The 27,050-nt window shown below is 42.5% G+C and overlaps 1 protein-coding gene across 1 annotated transcript; it reads left to right on the top strand.

Annotated features, from left to right (window-relative positions):
* Positions 1 to 1,296: 1,296 nt before the first annotated feature.
* On the top strand, positions 1,297 to 25,152 carry klhl32 (kelch-like family member 32; the record flags this gene model as incomplete). Its single annotated transcript, XM_083885943.1, has 10 exons — positions 1,297 to 1,355; positions 3,371 to 3,548; positions 8,809 to 8,916; positions 12,497 to 12,595; positions 16,396 to 16,611; positions 19,103 to 19,829; positions 20,011 to 20,069; positions 21,761 to 21,953; positions 23,485 to 23,579; positions 24,991 to 25,152. The coding sequence occupies exons 1-10, from the start codon at positions 1,333 to 1,335 to the stop codon at positions 25,150 to 25,152; spliced, it is 1,860 nt and encodes a 619-aa protein (XP_083742069.1). The 5' UTR covers positions 1,297 to 1,332.
* Positions 25,153 to 27,050: the final 1,898 nt, after the last annotated feature.

Below are 27,050 nucleotides of genomic sequence, written 5' to 3'. Positions count from 1 at the left end.
TCGCACGGGGGCTGAGGCTGCTCTGCTCTCCGTCCCAACAGTTTGTGAACCGAGGCGCCGGCCTGTTGCTAGGAAACCTTTTTGACAGCTGGGAGCTTTTTTGGAACGTGACAGTTAATGCACTAATGGTGTCTGCTCCTCTGGCAACCCAAACCCTCTCCATTGTACCCGGGTCAGTCAGTTCGTGCGTAAATCCTAAATGTCGCTTGTGCGTAAAAGACAACACTCACCAGTGTGGTTGTTTTCACTCAGGAGATTTACACTCACACAGAGGAGTGTTTTTCTTGGAGCAACGGCCTGTTGTGGATTATCAGATCTATCTATCTATCTATCTATCTATCTATCTATCTATCTATCTATCTATCTATCTATCTATCTATCTATCTATCTATCTGTCTGTCTGTCTGTCTGTCTGTCTGTCTGTCTGTCTGTCTATCTATCTATCTATCTATCTATCTATCTATCTATCTATCTATCCATCTATCTATCTATCTATCTAGTGTGGTTTGCAAACAGTACAATTTTTATATTTCCTTTGTCAGAACCATATCATCAGGACGAATGGGATGTTATGTGCAGCATGCATATCATAGGATATAAGCACATCTCCATCTAAATGAGTAGCAGTTGCCTGCAGCCATGTGTCTGAAGGTCACTGATGGACGGATCAATGCCTACATCTTGCTGGGGACTGTACTCAAGAGCAGCCAATAGAACACTCAGCCCATGCCTTACACTTAAGGTGAACCACACAAATAAACAGGCTTCCATCTATAAAGTAGAAATATGAGTGTACCTGGAATGACTTATTGTACAGCGAGTGACTAGTGAGTGGTGTTTCACTCAGAATACCCAGAGCAAGCTTGTTGACCTCTGTTTTCCCTCCAGTGCTGCTGGATATCATGCCACGAGAGAGTGTGTGGTATCAGATTCAGGTGTGTTGCACATTATGTCAAGGTTGTAGCTACACCGGGAGGACTTGGAGGTGTAATTTGGACTCTTGTTTTGTGAGAAGTGTTGAGTTTGTTGGTCTAAATCATGAGAAGGCCGCGATAAGAATTGCCAGTCGACACCAGTTGTTCTGAGGGAAGGAAGGAAGGAAGATAGGAAGGAGTCAGTATTAGCTGTGACACATGGCTGCGTCGTTGATCCACTCTTTGCACAGGAGGCTGTCTTGGGGTTGTCTGGGTTGAGTGGCTTGATTGAGTAAAGCTGACGCGCTCTTCTGTCCTGTCAGGCTGATGTACGTGCCCAGTGAGGAGACTGCTGTCCTCGGGAGCAACACACAATAGCACCTCCACCACCGTTTCCCCTCCCTCTGTCTACAGGGGTATGCCTTGTGGACCCAGCCTAAGGTAGGTGGTGTGGTCTATGTGCATACATAAGGATTATTTTGCAGAAAGTAAATCATCTTTAAATAGCCAATATTGTGTTCACAATAAACATCTGCACTCAAACTTGTGTTAAATAGTGTTCCCAGTGTGCAGACTCAACTACTGTAGCGTTCTCTAAAAATACACCACTGTCCTATCTTATTGTTAGTGGAGGTTTGACAAGAGAGAGGAAAACCCACTGTGAGAAGTAAATTCTGTATTTGTGAATGTGCTGGTCCATTCCTCAAAAAAACTGTCAGTGCAGCCTGTCTGTGCATTAAGAAAGGACTGACTCATGATGTGCTATGGTACCCTTGTTCATCACAAATGGAGGAAACATGTCACCCAGTGGAACTCTGTTGCTTGTTTATGCGTTGACGTTGTTTTGTTTTTGCCAACAGAGGAGCTCTACAATATAGCACAGATGAATGTCAGGCCTAAGCTACACAGTCAATACACGTATCACTCCAGTTCATTAACAGGTTTGATGATCTGTTGGGGATTTCTTAACGATTAGATAAGCATGGATTGCCAAACGAATATAACATAAAGCGATCACCGACAGGATTTAAGAAATCCACCTCGTGTGGTAGATGACAGTGTGCGCCACTCAAATACGCTGGACTAATTTCATCTAATTAGCCACAGGACGTACTGCTGCTCATCCAATATAAACACTACTGTATTGTATTTGTCAAGATTGTTGCACACATTTGGGACCTGAAGTCATTACATGACAGGAAACGTGGGCTCCATTATTTGTGATGTAAAATCGTCATATTCGTCCTCAGCTTTAACAGAGGGGTTAAAGATATATTTATACATTTATTTTCGCGTATTCATCATCACCATTATTCCATCTCTCTTCAGAGCCGTCCATTTTGTCCTTATCTCCCATCGGCTCGCCCCTCCAGCAGAATCGGGACTATCAAGCGAACAGCCCTGACTCATCATTCATCCTACTGCCGGCTCATATCGCGCACACATGCACCGCCACACACACCCATTATTTCCTCTGTCTTACAAGCCTTTACCATGACGGTGACAGAACGAGCGTCGCCGCAGACGGCAGCGTGAAGTGTGACGGCTCGGGACCGTAAGTGGACAGAGATGGACTTGATAGGATCGGCCGGTGCGCTGATGATGGATGAGCGTAAGGAAGGACAACGGGTCTGAAAGAAACGATAGCTCCTATATATTATATTGTATTCATCCCTGCTACAGTTTCAATACTAGACATGGTCCTCATGGCGACACATCCTGTGGATCAGCAGCCAAAAATAAAATTGATATTTTCATGCGTAAGGATATACAGATACAGATACACAGAACAACTGACACATAACTACACTGTAGATACAACTCTGTGCGTATGCTTATTCCAGCTCACTCCATCCCACAGTGACAGTGTTTAGCAGATGAAACACGGTCAAAAGTCATGGCAAATGATCCGTACAGTTCATCAAGATCTCACTCACTCGTAGTCTAATGCTTTAACCTTCACTTGAGGTTCGCAGGGGGAGCTGGAACCAATCCCGGCCGATATTAAAACCACCTACGGTCAGTTCACACTGTTCACTTCACCACTGTGTGTTTTTGGCATGTGGGAGGAAGCAAGAGTACTGCGTACTTACACGGGAAGAACATGCAAACTCCACACACTTCATATTGGTGACCTTCTTGCTGTGAGGCAACAGTACCAGCCACTCCACGCCATGTGCCCTCTCGACAAGATCTAGAAGCCATCCATTCATCTATTTTCTACTGCATTATCCTCCACATTAGAGTTGTGAGTGTGCTGTGACGATCACAGATGACATAGGGCGATAGGCGATGTACACCCGAAGTACACCCTGGATTCAATTGACCTAATCCCCATATTGCATGTTTTTGGACTGTGGGAGGAAAACCAGAGAACCGGAGAGTGTTACAGCAATAATAGTAATAGTGGTGGTAGTGTATATAACTTTGTGTTTCTCACTTTGTGTTGTGTGTAGCAGGGAGATGCTGACAGGACAGAGGCTCTGCCAGTCAAAGTCCCATCAGGACTTGGTCCTCTCCGCCCTCAACCAGCAGAGAAAGGATGGTCTGCTGTGCGACGTCACGCTGGTGGCCGGCGAGCAGAAGTTCCACGCCCATAAAGCCGTCCTGGCGGCGTGCAGCGATTACTTCAGGGTGAGTCGACGACCGCGTTCCATACCTGGAAAAAAAACGCAGCTGAACAGGCCTGTGTGGGCTGAAAAATGAACACACACACACATTTTATAGGTACAGTTGTTAGACTGATACAAAGGACTGCACTTCTATAAAAAGCAGGTAACAGTCAGGCAGTGCAGCTCAATGCTGATGAGAGAGCAAGCGAGAGAGAGAGGTGACAATAATACACTGTGTTATGTAACAATCTTCTGGACTGGTGGATTGTTAGAAATTGGCACAATTAAACCCGTCTTACTGCCAGTGATCCATGTGAAAGAACCTCATTAGCAGGCGATATTCATGCAGGGTTATCTCTCGGTGAAGAAAGAAAAAGGGCTCAAGAATTCTCATTTGTAACAGAGTTCCATTTACATACGTACAATACACAAAGTGCAGGCATCTTCAAACTAAATTAAAAGTCCTACAGGGAGCTCATCCTTCACTGAGCCCTCGGCGTTTGTTTTCGTGCGATCTCTCGCCGACGCTTCTGTCTGATTCTCGTTAAGCCTCAGAGGTTTGTAGCTGAAGGTAAACTCATGCAGACGGAGATTTCCTCAGACAGGCCGCATGGGGTGGAAAAGTGCACAGAAGAGATTTGATTCAGGGACACTGAGCAGATTAGGAAGTAGCAATTAATCTCTCTTGAAAATGAGAGGCAGATTAAATATGTCTAAGTTGCTGAGGGATTATTCGTCCCGTGTGAATGTTTGTGTGTGTGTGTGTGTGTGTGTGTTGCCGGTTATTTTTACTCCTCTCCACACCGAGCTGAAGGTGGGCGAAGTCGCACTCCTCTCCTCCTTTTGTTCATCCTCGTCACTTTTGTTCTTCTTTTGTTCTTCATGCTCCATTTTTAAATGCCAGTCTCTCGAGTCCCAGCTGAGCTGAGAAACGCCGTGTTCCAGCACTCAGATGATTAAATCAGCTCGTTACTGTATTCAGGAAAACTCACTCCACTCCCCCCCTCCCCGACTCCGCCCCCCTTCAGGGCTTTAACATTATCTTTGGTTTCTGCTCGGTGTCATTTAGTTCATTTGCTCAGGTGAGGAAGGTGTGCGACTGTGCGCTGTGGACCTCTCTCTCTCCTTCTGTGTTTCTGCCTTTCACACCTGTACACACACACACACACACACACACACACACACACACACACACACACACACACACACACACACACACACATACTGTAGCAGTGATTATAACACATTATCCAGCCCAGTGGACATGAGCGATTGTAATGAAATACCTGACCGAGCGTGGGCTGTTTATCTGGGACTTGTCCTGAATGTGTCACCTGTCCCTTCCAATGCCGTCACACTACTAAAACGTCTGGACTCAGCTCAGGGAGACGTCGCCAAAACACTCACACCAGCATCATAAACACACACCCACACACACACACACACACAGAAGCATACACTCCATAGTGAAATCTTCTAGCCCCGTAGTCAGGATGGAGCTCATATGAAAAGCTCTTACTGTCTCTGAGAAACAACATTTCACTGCTTCATGAAGACAGTGCTGCTGGGTTGTACTGTGTCTAGTTGGGACCACATCATTTATCACAAATCACTTCTCTCTGCCATTTATGTGCCTTCTAATAGCTTGATTTGATCATTTGATCCTCTGTGAATCTGATCCTCCAAGGGGTGAGTGAGGCTTTGATCGCCATCATCTCCTGCAGTGCACAACCAAAAAAAAAAAAAAGTGTATTTCCTTTCAGATTTGCAACTACAAATACATATCGAACACATTTTACGGTAACTTATAGCCTATCAAGGACATAACAGGCTGCTAAAATGAGTTTGCATAATTGTACATCTACAGATATACTGGAATACGGAAACAGGTATAGAATACATTGGTTTACACAATGTAGTATTTTCCAGTAACTGTACACAGAGATTTGCTCTGTCACTGGTATAACCGCCTTCAGTAAGACAGAAAGGCCCTTGGTCAGACTGGGTCGCAAACCCGGACCCTCTCGTGTGACGTTGATCATGTTACACGATTGCTAAACATGTTTGGACTTGCTGTTTTTGTTGACTTTATGTAAAAAATAATGGAACAGAATAATTAACAGAACTATCTCTGATCAAAAAGTGCCGAAAAGTGTGTGTGACAAGTGACAAGATAGAATTAACTTAAGCATGGAGGTCAACTCATTTAGATTTAAGCACACATGAGCGTAACAAAACATTATCAGTAGTATGGCTGAAATTAATCCATTAAGAAAGACCACTACATGCGTCACAAACTGATTTGATAACCGATTAACCACACTGTCACATTTCATCCTCCTTTACATGTGGATAACATCTGGTTTCTTTGCTCCTCTGTCGCATTGAACTGAATTCACTTGAGGATGTGTCATTTAGAGGCTTTGGACACACAAATTTACATTTGTGGTGGACCACACACATAATTGATTGATTGAGAGAATTACTGACAGATGAATCAATACTGAAAATAATCCATATATTACACTACTGTTCAAAAGGTTGGGGTCACTTAAATGTCCTGATTTTTGAAGGAAAATCACTTTTTATCAATAAATATAACATTCAATTAAATATAAATACACTCTATACATTGTTAATGTGGTAAACAACTATTCTAGCTGCAAATGTCTGGTTTTAATGTTATATGTACATGTGTATAGAGGCCCATTTCCAGTGTTCTAATGGTACATTGTGTTAACGCTAATCGCGTTAGAAGGCTATTGGATGATTAGAAAACCCTTGAAAACCCTTGTGTAATTATGTTAACACAGCTGAAAACAGTTTTGCTGGTTCTTTGACGAAAGCAAAATTTGAAGGGCAAAATTATTATTTTGAATAAAATGTTTTATTTCTAATCTTGTCAATGTCTTGACTATATTTTCATATTCATTTTGCAACTCTTTTGATGAATAAAAGTGTGACTTTTAATAGAAAACACCAAAACATTGTATAGGTGACCCCGAACTTTTGAACGGTAGTGTATATATATATATATATGTATATATATATATATATATATATATATATATATATATGCAGCCCTAATTAATTGCACTTGTTGTATCCTTGACGTTTGTAAATGTCACTTAATTAATGATATTAGCAGGGTCAAATCGAAAACTTTGGCACCTTGAATCTAAAGCTGTGGTATGGCCCTCTTCTCTTTCACAGCTTGCTCTTCATGTTGTGAAATACTGTATCTGCCTGTAAATAGTGTATTGACAGGCAGATATAGCGATTGGCCAAAATGTGACTCAGAAACCCCCCCCCCCCCCAAAAAAAAACGACCTCACTGAATACTGTAATATTTCACTGAGTGTGTTATGGAGTCTTGAGTCCTCTCTGGAATGATCACCTCATGCAGACGCACATCAATTCTGCCCATCGGGTCAGGCTCAGTGCGACACTGCAGCATCATGTGAGAGGACTGCAGTGAGCTGCTCAGTGTTTCTCTGCGCTGGATCTATATCCCGAGTCAGAGGGGGCCATCCGTCACCAACAGTGCTCCCTCAGCTCCTCCACCAAGGTCAGGAGCATGGAGGCTGGTGGTGAACAGCTCTGCAGATACTAGAGTGTCCTCTTTCTCACCCTCCCTTTCTGGTATGGAAAGGGACAGGGAGAGCATGTAAAGGCTCTTTTTATTTTAACGTTCTGCCTGTGTCTCTAGCGAAATGTCTGCGTTTTACACTCTCCCTCACACTGGCTACAGCTCACACCACCATCACACACCCCCAGATTTGGCCACAGGCCCTCCTGTGTTCAGTGGACCAGTTGATTTTTAATTAGCGGAGTGGTAAATCAACAAGGCTTAGCTCTGTGGAGAGATGTGCGGGCCTTGCTTAAAAATCTGCGTGGCCTTTTGGAGTCGACCTTGTCTCACACTTCAAAGCTATAGTTGAAAGAGGGTAGACGGTACCTTGTCAGGTGGTGCTCCTATATGCAAACTTGGCAGTCTGGGAGCCTTTGAAGCTAAAAATGCAGTTATACACCCGATCAAAAAGAGGAAAGAAGTGATTGGACTTTGGCTGAATGACTATTCTGAAGCTGGCAAGATGGGGGTGGTTCTGTTCTATATGAAAACAGACAAACACGAAGTGAACCTGCACTACCATCCTGTCCCTCATAACAACAAAGAAGACTTTTGTACTGGAGATGTTCACTGTGGCTACAGTTGATCCATTGCCCTCCTCCATTTACTTTACCGCTGTGCTCTGTTGGTCTGCCATGATCAATGGCTCCGTCACTCCCTCATGATGTGACACCAGTCAATAGCTTTGATTGGCACGCAGCGAGCTGAACTCACGCTCAGCGGAGGGCCAGACTGCAGTCACAGCACCCATTGCTCTGATTTCACACGAGCGTGATGTACACATGTGTGTATGTGTGTGTGTGTGTGTCTGTGTATGTGTGAAGCAGAGGGAGAGAAAAAGACAGAGAGACTGTGTAACAGGAAGTACTGATTGTGCTATTTATTACTGCTGACCTCCAGGGGGCTGAAACAGGTAAATTAAAACAGAGTGGCTCTGGCACAGTTAGATCAACTATGAGGCTGTTGCAGTTCTGTTCACATACAGTAGATAAAGGAGCCTGTTCAGTAGTAGCTTTTGTATAATATAATCAGCCCTGGAATTAACAGTGAAGGACTGCAACAACAAAGCTGGATTATTATTTTTATTATTATTATTTTTGACCATGAATAGAATCAGAAAACTGTATTATCTGTGGTAAAATGAAGTCTTCTTTAGAGTTAGCTCGACGCACAATATAACAACATTACAACTAAAATCATGCAGCACAGACTATGTAGGACACATATTTCCTGAGTGATTATTTCTATAAAACAAGAATTATTATAAATTCATTTTAGAAACGAGGGTAGCATTATTATATTTGTTTTAAAATCCTTAAAGGGGATGTATAATGCAAAATCAACTTTTTTAATCATTTGAATCCTTATATTTGGGACTCTGGAGATCCTATCAGTTGACAAAGTGTGAAAAAAGATGAGTCAGTCATGTTTTTGTGGTCCTCCTCAGTCTAAGTACAGGAGATGAAACACACGATGTTGACTTCCGCATAGCTATGGAGAATGAATGAGCTCTTATAGGTGCCTTTCTTGTCGATAGGGAAATTAATGTTGGACACTTTCTCACAAATGCCAGACAAAATATCTAAATTATTTGTGATATTTTGTGCAGTAGTTCTCCCTCAGCTTACCACCATCTTTTGACTGTCACCAGGCCATGTTCAGCTTGTGCATGGTGGAGAGTGAAGCGGACGAAGTGACTCTGCAAGGAGTGACCAGCGTTGGACTAAAGCATGCTTTAGACTTCGCCTACACTGGACAGGTGAGCGCGAGCATCAGCTCAACACAATTGGCCATTGCCCGTGGTTCCTATATATATATAGTGAATTGGGTCACAATTTTTAATTGATTAAAAAGTGGTTTCCCATATGGATTGATTTAAAAATGTATTAGAGGATAAACCCCTTGAAAAGCATTATTTTTTTGTGTTCAAGGGGATCCTTATATAACAACATCATCATCAGGTGTTTTTAAATGATTACTGTGACCTCAACTCCTGCACTTTAAATGTCAAGCTATTTTGTAAGCTGTTTTTGACTAAAATGATTGTTTGTAACCTGTTTCCTAAATCTGTGCTGTTTATTATTCTGTGTGCTGCTGACTCTCTTGGCCAGGTCACCCTTGGAAAAGAGATTTTGTTCTCAACGAGTTTTATCTGGTCAAATAAAGGTGAAATAAAATCAAATAAGTAAAGAAAAATGCGGGACATACTGGTCTATTTGACTCTAAATGGAAACGTAATTTACTAAATGGAACTAATGCTCCAATGATGACCTGAAAGAAATGTTTCAGTTAAGAAAATGTTACTAATTTTATAAATCAGTTGTTCCATAATAGCTATTCAATTGGCTTCACTTCCTGAACCCAGAGAATATTATGTCCTTTATTCATACGCAAAAAGAAGCAATTTCCCTTGTAGATGTAATAGACAACAAGGATGAAGTGGCAAAAAATAGAAAAATAGTCAAGTAAGGTCTGCACTTGTTGCGATACTGTGCCTCACCACCGGCAAAAGCATCACCAAAGTAAATCACAACATGGATTTTAGAGAGAACCTCTCCTAATCTCAGCAGCATTAGTCTCCACTATGCTGTATGCTTCTGGATCTTGTGTTATTTTGGGATGTACAGATGTTAGACGTTATTGTATAAACGGATCAAACCTCTGCACACCATCATCACACTACTGAAGAGGAAAATGAAGAGGAATCAGTATTTAATTAAACAAAGTAAAAAAATAGAAAAAAGGACACTGATTGTAAGCAGCAAGATCACAACCTGCGCAGCATGTGTGATTATTCCTAATAATGTTCCTCAGTCTTTTCTTTTTTTTTTTCATGTAAGCCATTCTTGGTCCAATAAGCAGCCTAGCAGATTATGCAGTGTACTGAGAGGCCAGGAACTTTGTAATTGCTCCTAATTTTATTTCCACAGTGGAAATGAGCAAAGAGTGAATCAGTTAGGCAGCGTAAGTAGGTCAACAGCAGGCTTGAAAGCCGTCCCTGCTTTGCTTGGCTCAGCTCCTGTCTGCCCAGAGGAGATGATAGCAGATGAGATGAGGGCAATATGTTTATCCCCAAACATTGCAGAAACAACAGTTTCTGTAAATCGCATCATTTATCAGTTATCAAACCCCATGATGTTCCTGGGACACATCACCTTTTATCTTTTAAATATACTTTTTAATCAGTTGGGAATTCTCGATACTAACTGTAGACGTGAGCTGCTAAACAGTCCGTGGTCGCTTTTGTCCAATTCTCCTCATGATGAACCACACTTTTTCAAGTGGAGACAGATCGAGCACACCCACTCTATATTTACAAAGTCCTGCTGTTGTAACTTTAGCAGAATGAGGCCTGGTTTGGTTCTGGCTGGAAAGGTCATGGAGTTTCTTGTAAATAAAGAAGAAAAACGTCCACTAAAAGCCTCTGTAAGCACCAAATTTCATCAGTTAGTACGATCGCCTGAAGAAAGCAGGGTATTTGTCTTCAAATGTATCTGCTAAAATAATAAACGAGGAAAAAAACAAGTCAATTTTTTTCAGTTTTTTCCTAAATAATGAGCAGGCCTTTCACAGCTTTGTGTATTTACAGTATGTAGGGCAGGCTAAGGTTTGTCCCTGCTTTTTAAAATCTAATTTTAAACTAAATTACATGTGGAATAGGTGAGTGCGCCGCGTCAGAGGACACACATGGCTCGTCTAGCCTGATTGGGATATTACATCCATGATTAATGGGATGTTTAACTCCGTGTGGTGCTGTTACAAAAAAAAAAAATGGCAGTTTAACCTTTTACAATTCACATTACCTGGCAATGCTCCCGAGAGCTTAGCCGTATCACTTGGCTGAGTTACAGAGCTTTATATCATGCACAGTGGTTCTGCAATATGGAGGAAGCCGCGGGGGGGGGGGGGGGGGCAGTTGGGATTGTCAGCAGATAATTCTAGCTTCTGTTCAATCTGCTCAATGGGAGCATTTTGGCAGAATCAATGCTGTAATAATTGTGTAAACATATTGCTTTGTTGAGACGCTGGTAAAGGTGAATGAAACACATTGATAGGATATATTTTGCTACTGTGGCTGAGAGGTAGATCTCGTCGTCTTTCAAATGGAAGGTAGAGGGTTCGTTTCCCAGCTCTGAAACATTATTGGTATGATATATGATAACTTTTGTTTGGCCTTCTCTCACAGAGGACAAAGTCATTATTGGCATAACTTTATGTTTAAAGCCCTTATCAGAAAATTCCCTCATATATTAAATTCTTATTACATAGGATCACTAGTCCTTCAGATACTTTGTGCCACGACTGAACTTGGGAAGATGGGTTTCAGTATCAGTGCCGCATGATCTGGTGGCGTGATCTAAAACTTGATTATCCTGCACCACTTGGACATTGTCGGTGCTTACATAATAACTGTCCACTGGCAGCCAGCAATTATTTTGTTTATATGTTTTGTTTTTTTTCTGTTTTGCCTTGATGTTGCTGTTCGTGCTCAGTATCACTGAAAATGAGAGTCTCCCTAAACTGATTCCTGATTTTTTTTTTTTTTTTAAAAAGAAAAAAAGAATTGGATAAAATAAAGTGAAATTAAAACTGGATTCAACGCTACAGTTTTGAATGTTGAGATCACACAGTGAACACACTGAGGTGATTATATTAGCTTCCTAGAACTGCTCAACCACAGGTGTTAATCAAAAAGACATTAATCAGAACCTTAATCAAACGTAGTACTCCCTGTCTTATTGTCAGTTCTGATTTTACTATCAAACATGTCCTTTGCGTCAGCTTTATCTCACTCAGTGTACAATTGTGCTTTCAAGATTTGGCCAAATCACAGCCAAATCACAACATACATTATCCCATGGCACTTACAGTAGTACTTACACTTAGCATAGTAAAGTGGAGACCTTACAATATCATCGTAAGGAGAGAAACCCAACAGTTCAAGTACCTGGTGTCAGTGGATAGAAAAACAACTTCCTTTTAACAGGAAGGAATCTCTGTGCAGAACCAGACTTAAATGTCTGCATTGCTGTGCATCTGTGACACAACAGTTCCTGCCCAGGGACAAACTTGTTATTGCCAGGTGCTTGTTCAAGAAAAAGGAAAAAAAAAAAAACATGTGCCACTTGGTTCGATAAACCTTTCAGCAAATGGTCATAAGACATCCAATGTTTTTTTTCTCCCTCTTTGAGCCAAAAGATAACAGGATGTGGTAGAGTTCTGTTTTTGCCATGACCCGTGTCTGTGTATAAATAAACTAAATACTGATAATACAGTTTTAAAAAAAAAAGAAAAAAAGAGAGACCTTGTGTGATGTGGTTTGTTCTGGTTTATCGCAGATTCTGCTGGAGCCGGCAGTGATCCAGGATGTTCTGTCTGCAGGCAGCCACCTTCAGCTGCTGGAGCTGCTGAGCCTCTGCTCTCACTACCTCATCCAGGTATACACACAACACACAACAAACACATTTGTTTTTCTATCTCAGTGAGGAAAACTCATAGACATAATGCATTCCTTAGCCCCTTACCCTAACCTTAACATCACAACTAAATGCCTAACCTTTACCCTAAAAACAGGTCTTAACCCTGAAAAAGCCATTTAACATTGACACAATGTCCCCACACAAGACAGATTTGTACTGTATTGACTTCCATTCAGCCGACAACACACATCTATAGAGCAAGTTGCGTCTGTCTGTCTGGCTGTGACAGGCATATCTTGTTGACCGTTAGCCAGATTGCCCTAAGACTTTGGATATGGGTTGAGCATGGCCCGATAGTAGTCATCCTTGATTTTCAAATTTTTTGGAGTGGGCGAGACATTTTCACACGGTTCACCGCAGAACACGATGTTATACTGAAACAACGAAGTCGGTGTCCATTCACCAATACGCGAGCACATTTTTATCTTGCATTAGCATGCTACTACTTTACGGCTAACTTGGCAAACCTGTTTCCAAAGGTAAGCTTAGTGAGGCTACGATTAGCATTAGCGTAGGGCTAACAATACAAACACGCTAGCTGTTTTGTGACTGTCAGTCACGTCACAACATCTAGCTATGCTAATGCTAATCGAAAATGAAAACATTTGCGCTGTGCCTAATGAGGCTGCACAGTGTTTGTATTATGTTAGCCTTTACGTTCCTTATCATGCATTACCATAACTGAAAAATCTTCTTCAGCTCCAACTATAGGAATACATACTTCCTACGGGCACTGCACTAGTCTACTTAACTAAACTAGAAACCATACTCTTTCTGCAAACAACATGGATTAGGATAAAAATAATAATCAGATTCTTTAGCAAGATTCTGATATTGCTAAAAAACAAGAGTGGCAACTTTGTTTATCCTTTTTATTTTTACCTCCCTTATGTCAAAAATTAAGATAAACACCGGACAAGATGCTTTTTGGTCAAATTCACATTTCTCTTTGCACAACCCTGGTCACTAATGCATAGCCTAAATTGGAAAATGTGACCCAGACTGACTGACTGAGATGCATGTAAACCGAGCATTGAATAAGATCCTCCCTGATTTCTGTCAAAGAAATGACTCTTGCTGGAGTCACAGTATATCAGACCCACTGCCCTGCATGTTTTAGACGTTTCCCAACGCACCTGTTTCAAATGACCCGCTAATCAGCAAGCACAGCAGAAGCCTGATAACGACCCATTTATTTGAATCAGGTGTGTTGGAGCAGGGACATTTCTAAAACAGGCAGGGCAGTGGGTCCCCAGACACGGCAATACAAGAAACCATTGTTCTTTTGAGTTATTTTACTTTGCTTAAAGGGGAGATATTATGCAAAATCAACTTTTTAATAATTTAAATCCTTATATTTGGGACTCTGGAGGCCCTATCAGTCGGCAAAGTGTTAAAAAAGATGACTCACTCGTGTTGACTTCCGCGCTCACTGGGACGCAACAATGCGATAAATTCCTGGAATTGTTGTCCGCTTTGTCCGTAAAACAAACAAGAGTGCTGGTGAGGGCAATGGTATCCAAAAAAACGGAAGTCCACAAAAAGTTCTATTCTTGGCTCCACAGTACAGCACAGAGTTCTACACAAACTTCCAGGCTCAGAGGATTTATCTGTCCAGTGGATACATGTTATATATGACGGCAATGTGCCTGCTAGAGCCTGTAAATGATCACTTTTCCAAAAGCTAACTGTTGTTAGCTCCTAGTAGCCTCTGTGGCTGATGTCACTTAAGTTTTCGTTTTACTTTGACTTTTTTTAAGGTGGACCTTTAAGGTGGACCTAAAGAGATACTACTAAACAGAGTGTTCTGAACAGGGCTGTTTTGGCAGGGTGATTGAACTGCTGTGGTGCTTCATCCTTATGGTATTTTGACCAAAGCATGTCACAGACATGTTCATTAGGACACCAGGGAACGAGGTTAACTTGGAGAAATAGGGTATAATATGTCCTTAGCCCAGGCTAGCCATAGGTCGGTTGGCTGTATCCCAAAGCAACACAGTCTATAACAAAATGAGTTGTGCTAGAGAAAATGTTACACTGTGTGTTTTTGATTATTTCCTGACTGGGTGAACTGACATTTTGGAGGATTGTTCCTCAGATAAAAATGTAGGCTAGAACATTCATCAGAGGCTGCTTGAGCTGCCAGTAGGTGGATTTATATGATCTTTTGGCAGAGTCAGGCGAGTGTTGTCCCAGTTTCATGTATTTTTTTTGTGCTGATGATGTACATCCCCTCCAAGCTAATATCACTTCCAACTTTAATGTCAAATATAATCAGAACACAGCAAAGCACCACTGATTATCAGTGTGTCCTCCTCCACAGTGAGATTAAGGAAAGGGGACAAACAAGATCCTCTGGTTAGATTCTGTTGCTTTCATTTAGCAGGTTTGATATGAGTCAGCTTAGGTGCCAGATCTCCTCATAAACTAGGTCATCCTGTTGCCTTTTTCCTGTATATTATTATTAGTATGCCAGAGACCAAAAAGTCTGCCTGCAAAGCCAAAAGCTGTTGTGGATAAAAAAACAAAACAAATCAGATTGAAGCTGTTGGAGCTATTTTATACACAATTTATTAATGAACTCCATACATTTATGCCTTTGTGTTGCTACTGTAATGATTCCATGTGTTGTTTTATCTTGTGAATAGTGATGGTGTCCTCAGATCCAGTTACAAGACCAATCTTTTTAATCAGGAAGATAAACTTTGCTCTACTGTGCCACCTGGTGGCTGTAAAAGCCTCATGCTTTTTTTCCCCCCAGTTTGTGTTGATCAGCAAATATGTTAATTTGAATAGAAACACCCCGGATAAATAAGCCATGAGAATTGTGTTTGGTCATCTCTTTCACAGATTAACATGCCGCACGTGTGCGAGTCACACTCGGCAGTTGACTGATGAAAGTGCTGTTTGGCTCGAGTCAATAATAGTAGGTAGGGCCAGACCAATAACATCGATTTACCAATACACGCCGCACCCTCTGCCTGAGTAAGAAGATATATCAGCCGATCACAATCACCCACTTCCATCCACCAATATGATGGATGCTCATGTGCAGAATTAACTTAATTGGATACTGAAGAGCTGATCAATAAGACCACTTGACTGTGGATCTCTGCAAGTCCTTGACTTTCAAGTGAAACAGTTTCACTTGCGGGGTGTGTGTGTGTGTGTGTGTGTGTAATTGATGTTTCTACATCATTCATAATTTCAATATTAACTTCAAATCTTATATATTCCAATTCAATTAATTGAGGATATTGAGATGTTGCATTATTCTTGGGTGAATGGTTCTAGAAGGAGATGCACTTGCTGATGTGTTTGTGCTGTGTGTGCAGGACAGCCAGAAGATGGCAGTCTTATTCCACTACTCAGATCTAATTTTTATTGCATTCCTCCTTTTCCTCCTCTAGTGTGTGTCCACATTTGCTCACAGCTTATTTTCACGTCCCACTGTGGGAACCTGAATCAGCTCACGTACAGTATATGTGGTATTTTCTTACAGAAACAAGAAACAAAAAAGTGTGGAAATGTTGCTCAAGGGTTGGGGTTTAGACTTAAGGAGCATTTAAGCAAATTCAAAATATTTATGATGACATATTGTGTTCACACATATCAAAATTTAGAGGACAGGTAGGCCGCTGTTACCATTTCACAAATGTTTTCACTGAGAGGAAGAGTTAGGCTGTCATTAGGTTATTTTAATTAGCGACCATGATGTGGTCAGTGACAGTATAAATAATTGATATTTCTTCCTGCAGGAACTGGGCAGCGTGAACTACCTGGAACTGTACCGCGTGGCTGACCTGTTCCACCTCCCCACCTTGGAGGAGGCCGTGGTGGGCTTCCTGGTGGAGCATCTGTCCGAGCTGAGCCAGAGCCGACAGGAAGAGGCCCTGCAGCTGCCCTACCGCCTCCTCAGGGAGGTGCTGAAGAGCGACCGCCTCACCTCCCTGAGTGAGGAGGAGATATGGAAGGTAGTGGAAGTGTGCGCATATGTGTGCACTTTTGTTTTCTTACCTCTTTGGCAAAAAAACACTGAGACTTCCTGATGGAGACCAAAACCTGGTCCTTACGAGGCAGAACTTGTGTCTTAGGAGGTCCCAGGGTTTCCTTGCAACCAGAGACATGAGGAGATGCAGATGTAGTGTTGAGGCGATGTTCTGATTTATAACAACTCGCAGAACTGCATGGTTCAACTTATAACACAAATAAACAACTTAAAGGGATAGTTCATGTTAGTTTTGACACATTATTAACACCGATCCCGCTGAGAATTCTTTCTTTTCAGTGAACCAGCTTGGGACCTGGGACAACTAGGTCCAAATTATAACATGGCTGCCTGTGGAGACAGATTTTAGTCAGTGAAAAAATCTATGATATCTGAAAACTATGTTTTCTCTTTCTCCCTGCACCAAAGTCGATTCAGAAAATCCGCAAAAAAATTTTAACGATCCAGGAATTTCTAATCCACTACTTCAGTAAGTGTTTGAAAAGATCAACTGATTGTTTGAAGTGACCTAAATGACACAAACTTACGAAATTAGGCAGCAGGAGAACAGCACGTCCTGTGTCCCTGTGAGTTAAAAAACTCTCCGGATTCCAAAGAGTCTGGAAATTGCTGGAAAGAAAGTAGTTTAAAAATCTTATCTTAAATCTTAACTTATCTAATAGTGAGATAATGTGTCAAACATATTCCTAAAACACTGAAGACTGAAGCAGGTGTAGCCTTGTGTTTAGTCACCAAAAATCTGCTTTTCCTTCCATTTTTTCTGCTGGCAACTGCGTGTCCAGGCCAGTTCATGGTAGCGGCTGCTCCTTCAGCAGGGCACTTGGCGATGTCAGTCTTCATAACGAGTCAATACCTCATACAACCACAGCAACAAAAAAAGAAAAAAAAGTGAACTATCTCTTTAACACTTCCATCTCCACATCATAGCATGCTTCTGGACTGCGTGTAAGAGACCGTCAGTCCGTGCATTTAAGTGTGTGATGAAGTGCTTGGACTGTGGAAGTGAAGCAGCAGAGTGCAGGTTGGAGACTTTGCCGTTTTGACTGTTCATTTGCACCAATCAGCCTCCCATCCTCCCACACCCCCTCCACCTCCACCACCAGATCTCTCTCTCCCTCTCTCCTTCTCTTCTCTGATTAGGCCCACTGCGGCTCCATCAGGGCCCCAATCCCCCAGCTGTCACTCGGCCGCCCGTCTGATTGAAAACAATCAGGCCTCTGATGGCACAATTACCCTGACCCTTTAGCCAGCCGCCGCTGCCATAATCAGCCTCTGATTAGGCTGCTTTGGGCCTCCTTCACTTCGCCCAGAAGGTTAATTTGGGCATCAGACGGAAGCGAATGGCAAGCGAGGGCTGTCGTTTTTTCGAATGAGTGGGGGTGTGAGGAGGTGTTGGGCGGGGGTCTGTGCACACCAATACAGGAGAGATATCGCTTGGCCGTCAGTCATTGTCACTCAGAGTTTTCTTTGGGTCTCTCATGCTCTGGAAATCACATTTTTCACTGGCTTTGTTTTTTTGGGGGTCTTTTTTCTGCCCTTCTGTAGCTTCCTCCCTCCCTTCACTATCTCTTCCCCTCACTTACACACACACACACACTCTCTCCCCCACTTTCTCTTTCAATACAGAGAGGAAGGAGGGAGAAGGAGTTGATTTATTCTGTGCCCTGAGGAAGTTGTGTGATGCAGCGTGACCTTCACAGTCAGCTGCCATTGTGCAGACGCACACACACACACACACACACAAAACATACACACACTGTCACTTCAGAGCTATGAGGAAGAGAGAGAGGCAGGTTGAGCGATAAAGAAACAGAGGTAGAGGCAGGAGGGTGGCACTGATATCACAAAAGGACAATCCTGACTTGCATGTTTGTCGCATATTCACAGTTTAAGTGCTGATTGAAGGGGAAACAAAGGGAAGCGTTTGTACACACATCATTCACCAAAGGCCGTGTGATGGTTTCTGTTGTAATACTGTGATTTGTATCCAATGTTTGTCCGCGCCGGTCATCCTTGTTGTTGTTGTTGTTGTTTTCCGTTGGACTCAAAACTCGCCGTTGTTTAACAGGCACTAACTTTTCTCAGACCCACTTTATTTTCCCGGTAATGGCATCGGTGAGCTTCAGTCATCTTGGCCCACATTTACACCTTGTTGCGGCTAAATAACCTTGCTCTGCTCTCAAGTTCAATTAAATTCCTTCACTGGAACAGTGTTTGCCTGCACTAAACAGAGGATGCCTGTGGATATTTACAGTTTCCATATTGAATGGTGCTGATTAAAAATGTGTGTGTGTGTGTGTGGGGGGGGGCTTGCCTCAGCCTCAACACAGTAGCCAATAGATGTCCATAAAACCAAAGTTAAAAGTAAAAACAAGTTAACTACTTTATTCCTTTTCATAAAGGTGGGGATGTCTTTTGGTACAGCTCATCACACTTCTTTTCTCTTGCTCTTCTAGTTGGTCGTATTGTGGTTGGAACACGACTGTCGCTACCAGTACACCGAGGATCTTCTGCAGCATGTCCGCTATGGCCTGATGGACGTCCCTACCCTCCACCACCTTGCCAATAGCCACCCATTGGTCCGGTCCAGTCCTACTGCCGCCGCCCTGGTGGACGAGGCCCTAGACTACCACCACGCCGCCTTTGCCCAGCCTCTCCGCCAATCGGCACGTACCAGGCCGCGCTTCCAGTCCCTCACCCTTTACATAGGCGGTGGACGGAAGCGGGAGGTGAGCAGAGTCAGGGAGCTGCGGTACTTCAACCCGGCTGCGCAGGACCACGTGCGCGTCGCAGGCGGGTCCAACTGGAGCGAGTTGGCACCCATGCCCACTGGCCGCAGCCACCACTGTGTGGCTGTCATGGGAAACTTCCTGTTTGTTGTGGGCGGCGAGGTGGAGCACGCCACAGGGAGGACGTGCGCCGTAAGGACGGCCTGTAGGTACGACCCCAGGGGCAACCGGTGGACTGAAATAGCGTCCATGAAGGCCTGCAGAGAGCACTTTGTTCTGGGAGCTCTGGGCCAGTACCTGTACGCAGTGGGGGGCAGAAACGAGCTGAGGCAGGTGCTGCCTTCTGTGGAGCGCTACTGTCCCAAGAGGAACAAATGGATGTTTGTCCAACCCTTTGACCGCTCACTGTCCTGCCACGCCGGCTGTGTGGCCGACAACCTGCTCTGGGTCTCAGGTACACGTTATGAGGGAGGTGGACACCCATTCTCCTGCAGGCATTACTTTTACCTTCATTCTCCACACACAGATGCATACATGTGTTTACACGCACTTTAATTGACATACCGTTTTCCTGCATATTTCAAAATCTATTCCTTTCTGATAAAATCCCAGGCTGCTGTTTGTTTGTGTTACAGGTGGTGTGACAAACACAGCCCAGTACCAGAATCGACTAATGGTGTATGATCCAGAACAGGTAACACAGCAAGACAAGCTCACTCATTGGCTAACACTGTAAAACCATCCATCTATCTATCTTCTACCGACAAGGTCAACGTGAACAAAACGGTTGGTGCGCAACCATTGAGCTGCATTCAGGTCAAAAAAATGGCAGTCCAATGATAAAGCCCTTCTCCACAACAAATTCTCAAACATTTTCTCAGAGAAAAAGTTTTTGTGTGTGCTTCCCACACAAAAACACGTAAAACAAACATTATACAAATTCAGGTTTTTAGCGTAGAGAGTCCACAGAACTTCACTTGTATCTGTTTGCTTGTCCAAAGCATGTATTAACGTTGCCAACTGCTTTCTCTTATCTACCTGCAGAACAAAGTAGCAGCCCGAGAGGAGATATACTTTACCTCTCTCCTCTGTCTCTGCTGCAGTTTTCCCACAGTAAAACATCACAAAGTTCTCTGCGGCAAAGAGAAATTTAAATACTGACATATATACCGTATATTGAAGTCCAGTTGAGTTGACGGTGAACGTTAAGGCTGCATAACGGTGATGCTGTGATGCGATGTGATGCAGTGCTTTTTGAAAATCTACACCGCACTCGAAAGACGTCAACGTTCCAACAATGGTTTCTTTTCAGAGCATTAATGCAGACCTTATGTTTACTGTGATGGATTACACACAACAGGCCAGGGTGTACTAATTGATTTTCACACCATATGGAAATGAAATTTAACCAAAGTCACCCAAGAAAGAAAGAAAGTAAGTAAGAAAACCAGATACAGTTTCTGAAACTTACATGTAGTTAATTATTCAAGCTTACTGGTGGTACTGGTCCCGTAATGTAACTTCCAAGTCAACAATCGGATTGATGTGCATTTAATTATCACGGCAAATCTTGTTTTTTTTATATATTAAATATCATCTGTACACACACAGCTCACTACAGTGGAGTTTAGTCATGTGCAGTGTTGTTTGTGCATGTGATGAAGCAGCTGCTGAAGAGGCCTGGATCATGATGAGGCTGTATATACTTTGTGCTTATATATATATATATATAGCATGGAGGAATGCGGTGTAAGTGTATATCCATATGGGTCTGTGTTTGTCGACGTTGGAAGCAGAGAAGGGAGTGAAAGAGAGAGGGAGCGAGAGAGTCTCATTTGTATTCACCATGAATCTACATTCACCTGCCAGAGCAACAGCAACCCCCACCCACTCTACCCTCAACAGATGGCCACCCGTCAGCTCCCAGCAGACACACACACACACACACACACACACACACACACACACACACACACACACACTCTCATTCTCTGCCTCAATCAAGCGCACACACTCTCACACACAGACACAAAATAAGCTTCAGCACACTTAGTGAAAATGAGCAGGGATGCTCGGTGTAAAATGGAGTGGCTGAAACATATGATTAGAAATAGGGAGGGAAGTCATTAGTACAAACCAGAGCTCTAGTGTCACGTTATTTATCTAGCACTGAGCATACATCAATTACCCATGCATGGATATGCTTAAATATTAATCTTCTTATTCATCCGCCTTCCCTTTCCACCCCCTCGCTCCCTCCCCTCCCTCTCCGTACTATGTCTCATCTGCATCACATCACTTTCCCTTTTTCGCTTCTTTCCTTCCATCTGCTTTAACCACCTTATCCACTCTTCACCACCACCTCCTTTTCCTCCTCCTCATTAGGACCAGTGGTTGACTCGCAGTCCGATGCTGCAGAGGCGAGTTTACCACGTCATGGCAGCGGTGAGGCGACAGCTCTACGTGCTCGGAGGCAACGACCTGGACTACAACAACGACCGCATCCTCGTGCGTCACATCGACTCGTACAACATGGACCAGGACCAGTGGACGCGCTGCTCCTTCAGCCTCCTCACAGGTGGGAAAAGTGAAGGACACATTCGTCCAATTTGCCAGTTGAAGACAACCCCGTAATAATCCCACTTGTCAAAAAAAAAGAGTTCAATAGGAATTGAAGTCTATGGGAAAATGAGCCTGCTTCTCTGGATATATACAACATCATTTTCAAATCACTAGTTTCAGGTCTTCTAAAATAGAACATGATTTGTAAATCATGTTTCCAATAAAGCACAGCGTATATGAGTGACCAGTTGCCCGGTTGCTTTTGACGTCTGTGAATTCCCAGGAAAACTTCAACCTCAATCCCAGGGCTTCAACATGGAAGTTTCAGATTCTTGTGTTCCCACTTAATCAAACCAAAACCAATTTCTTAAACTTGTATTTGAAAGAGGATGCTCGCAGCTGACAAATCCAGAGAATTATTTTGTGCATTTTTTACCTCAGCTCTACAGATTTACAGTGTCATGAATCACAGGTAGAGTTGAGCTGGAAATGTTTTTTTGGCGTTACAGATCAATGATTCCATTAGGACTTTTCAGAATAATGCAAATCACGTGATCTAAGAGAGGGCGGAACACTTTTGCACCATCTATGGGCTCTGTTCACAGCTGCACAGCTAAATATGTAGTGTCAGGCGAGCCTTTGACCAATCAGACGACTGTTTCAATAAACCTTCTCTGACTACAGATCCTCCAACTAAAGTTCCCATGAAAAGTTTCTGGACATTTACAGAGGATTTTCAACCCTTGTGTTAAGTTTCAGAGATGGAGTGATTGCCTCAAGGCATTGGATAAGAGGAGCTCAGGACAGAGAGCCGTAATATTCCCACAAGTGTCTATTTTAATTACCTGTGGTTGTAACTCAACAGTGATTCTGCCTACTGCAGCTTTAATCCAACTGCACCCCAGTAACACTGTGGACTATTAAGCAGCTAAAAGAGCCGGGGAGTTTGCCAAAAACAAAACAAGTGTCAAAATTCTCAAATTCTTATTTTCCATTTAGTTGGCGTGTCAGCGGGAGCCGACGTGACAGTCAGCTGCAGCTACTTTGGCTGCGCGAGAAAAGAACGGTGTTGATGAAGCAGAATTAGCCAAGTGTCGAACTCAAGTTAAACTTAGCTTGCAGCATATTGTCATGAGTATTTAATGTTGATTAGAAATAGTTGAGATTTAAACAGTAACGTGTTTGACGCAACACTGAAAACTATGGGGAATAGAACACAGTAGGATGTGCTCATATTAAGTATAATGTTTGGTATAGTGCTCTTCTTTCACCTTTTTATAATGACTGCCAGGGTTTAAAGTTCACGTGATATTATATTCCTCTCCTCCTATTGCGTATGTGAAAGTTTGAGACAAAGTCACAGAGAAGAGAGAACAGCGGCTCAATCTTAAATCTCCATAGTGTCTTGCCCTCGCCCCCCCCCCCCCCCCCCCCGTCTTCCTCTTTGTATCTCCCTCTCTGTCTCCTGGGGGACACGGATAGTCATATTGTCAGAATGCCCTCTGCGTGGCACAGTGAAGCATTGTGTCGGCTCTGTCCTCCCCCAGGTCAAAACGAGTCCGGCATCGCTGTCCATGATGACAGGATCTATGTGGTTGGAGGGTACTCCATTTGGACCAACGAGCCCCTGGCGTGCATTCAGGTGAGGCTTATAGATAACCCTGAAAACTTTTTTTTTGGATACTTCACAATGGGCACAGATACTACGCGACACGAATAAGATATTCTGTGGTATTCATATGCTGCTCATACAGTGAGGTGAAACAGCGGTAGACTAATTATGAAATATCGACTGTGCCAACATGCACCATACATCTTGTGTGGTTTTAACACGGAGCCAAGGCTGAGGCTCATTTTAACTCAAATTACTCAAACGTAACAGTGAAGGCGTGAGAAAATGTTAAAAAAAAAGATTGTTGTTGTAACGATGATTAATTCAAATGCTCGCATTAATGTGAGCGAACATTTCACTTGTTTTTAAAAAAAACGTATTCGACAATCATTATATTATATTTAGAAATTTCATTCAGGCTTAAACGTAAGATGAATTTGTATAATTATTATGAATATTAATACGTTAGAACAAACACTATGCTTAACACTGAGACCACTCTGACCTTGAACCCATATTATATTTCACCCATATCTGATACAAAGTTATATATTTTGATATTAAAGATGACTTATTATTCAAAATCAACTTTTTAGTAATTTAAATCCTTATATTTGGGAATCTGGAGGTCCTATCAGTCGGCAAAGTGTGGAAAAAAAGATGACTCACTCATGTTTTTGTGGTGCTCCTCAGTCTCAGCACAGGAGATAAAACACGTGTTGTTGACTTCCTCGCTCACTAGGATGTCACAATGTGCTAAATTCCTGGAATTGTTGTCTCGTGGAACTCCGTGTTGTCCGTAAAACACGCGAGAGTGCTGCCGATGGCAACGGCATCCAAAAACCGGAAGTCCGCTCCACAGTGCAGCACAGAGTCCTACACAAACTTCCAGCCTCAGAGGATTTATCTGTCCAGTGAATACATGTTATATATGACGGCAATGTGCCTGCTAGAGCCTGCAAATGATCACTTTTCCAAATGCTAACTGCTGTTAGCTCCCAGTAGCCTCTGTGGCTGATGTCATTTCCTGTCCCATAAGTTTCGTTTTACTTTTTTTTTTTAAAGGTGGATCTAAAGAGATACTACTAAACGGAGCGTCCTTAACAGGGCTGTTTTGGCAGGGTAATTAAACTGCTGTGGTGCTTCATCCTTATGGTATTCTGATCAAAGCATGTCACAGACATGTTCATTAGGACACCAGGGAACTAGTGGAGAAATAGGGTATATTATGTCCCCTTTAAAACAAGTTATTAGCCTGTTGTATTATTATTAGTCTTTGCATATAGCAACCCCCCATGTGGCGTTGTTAGAGGAACAGTCAGGATATCAATGTCAACTTCAGGACAGACTGAACAACAGTGCCAAAAACTGCTCTTATAAGTCTAATCACTGTGCCTTATTTCCAAATACTTTTAGTGACCTATATATGTCTTGTTTTCAGGTGCTGGATCTGAGCACGGAGGGGAAGGAGGAGGTTTTCTACGGGCCAACGTTGCCGTTCGCCTCCAACGGTATAGCAGCTTGTTTCCTGCCTGCTCCGTACTTCACCTGCCCAAACCTACAGACTCTACAAGTCCCTCATCACAGAATAGGTGCCGTTTAACCCGCTGATGAACAAAGCGTCAGAAAACATGAACAAATGATAAAAGACGATTTGAGGACCCTCAGCTGGACTCTGGACCGGCGAATGTGACTTTTTTTCAAATATCCCTGATCTTAGTAATCATCTGGAAACTGCCACCTCTCTGGTATTGAGTGCAGAGGGATTTCTTTGAGACCCAAATGTAATAACATGATTTTCCCGATTCAAGAGAGCCATGTTATTTTGCAGGCTTATGGGAAAATCACACACATACAGCTGTCACAATAATGCAGCATTACTGTTGTATTTCCCCAAAGACAGGCAACATTCAGGATGACCAGTGATGATACTGTGTGCAAGTTAAGAAAACATAACTCTGCAGGGATTAAAATTCCCCAAGAAAAAAAAAAGGAACAGGATGCCAATCCTATTACCAACTAAGTGACTTGTGGTGAGTTTTTTTTTTTTTTACCCATTATAGGGATGTAGGAGCATTTTAGCTGAAATAACTATATATAAAAGGTTCAGTTTAACCACTATAATCACTTTGATGGCTTGAAAAACATGTGCGGCATTGTTTTTTCCAAGATAAAGAGGACAGAGCGTGTTTTATCATCGACTCGCATGCAATATTACATATCTGGCTAACAAGTATGACGCGCCCGAGGCTGAGCTAATCAATACATAAATGAGTGTGTAATGTTTTGATTCAAATTAAGTTCAAATTAATAGAGTTTTCTGCAACAACAACGGCAGCACTGTATCGTACCACTATAGGTTGAGTATGATATTGACCTGTGGAGCTGAGTGCGAGATGTTCATTATGCTCAGGAACTGTTTATGTTTCAAAGAATGTCTGGCCATTGTCACGTTTCACAGAGTATCTGCTGAATAATCTCCAAAGTGTGCACGTGAGATGATAATAACACAGCATTATGCAGATTTTTCAAACACACCAAATGAAAGAAAACACTAATCCCTGCACTTTCCTCTTCTGTCCAATGTAACAATGTGTCAGAAAACAGATGGATTTTAAGGTTTCAGAATAAAGATGCTACATATATATATATATATATATATATATAAATGGTGCCGTGATGTATTTAATGAAAATGGCTAATGGCCGTGATGGTGGAAAGGAGGGAGTGTAACAAATCCCCTGTGAAGATTATTTAGCAGCAAGAGCATTAATTTAAAGCATCACCTGTGCTGCCATTCATCTCTATAAATCCCCCAGTCACCTCTGATAATGCTGGAGAGAAGGAATGCAGCACAGCTCACATGAAGAGATGCACTGTTTGATGAGGCTGGAAAATGACTAGCAATGACATAAAATGGGACTCGGATTGTGATTGTAGGCGACAGAAGTGAGATGTCATGTGATTAGGTGTAACCTAAAGTTGGATTGTGAGAGATTGCTGAGAAGAGGCGAGAGAGAGAATTGGAACAAATGGCTCCTCTCCTGTACTCACTTTTTTTTTCTCCTCCGCTTTGCTGCTGAACTCTTTGAGCTCGCCCACGACTGTCATCAAATCTGTAATTCAGAGTGCCAAGCGACTAGAAACAGATCCAGCACCTTATGGCATAAGTACAAATAGGCTGTTCTCACTTCACTGCACACTCCTCGCTTCCCTTTACTGTCGGACTCAGATGAAAAGGTACATATTATATATATATTGACAGGTATGAGCACATTCATGTTTACGGTCACGTTTTTATTTCATTAATAATACATCTGTCAAAAGGCAAAACTGCATGTTCTTTACAATGTTTATATTATACATTATATACAAGCTAGGGACATGATTGAGACACATTACTCTCATGCAAAGAATAAGTTCAAAGTTCAGCAAGCACAACTGATGAGGTGTCTTGAAAAATTCTATCTATCAGTTGCACACACCCATACTGTTTTTTAC

The sequence above is a fragment of the Microchirus variegatus genome, assembly GCF_963457635.1.
Source record: "Microchirus variegatus genome assembly, chromosome: 1".
Lineage (NCBI taxonomy): Eukaryota > Metazoa > Chordata > Actinopteri > Pleuronectiformes > Soleidae > Microchirus > Microchirus variegatus.
The sequence above is the reverse complement of the archived record's forward strand: the minus strand, read 5'-3'. Positions and strand labels throughout refer to the sequence as shown.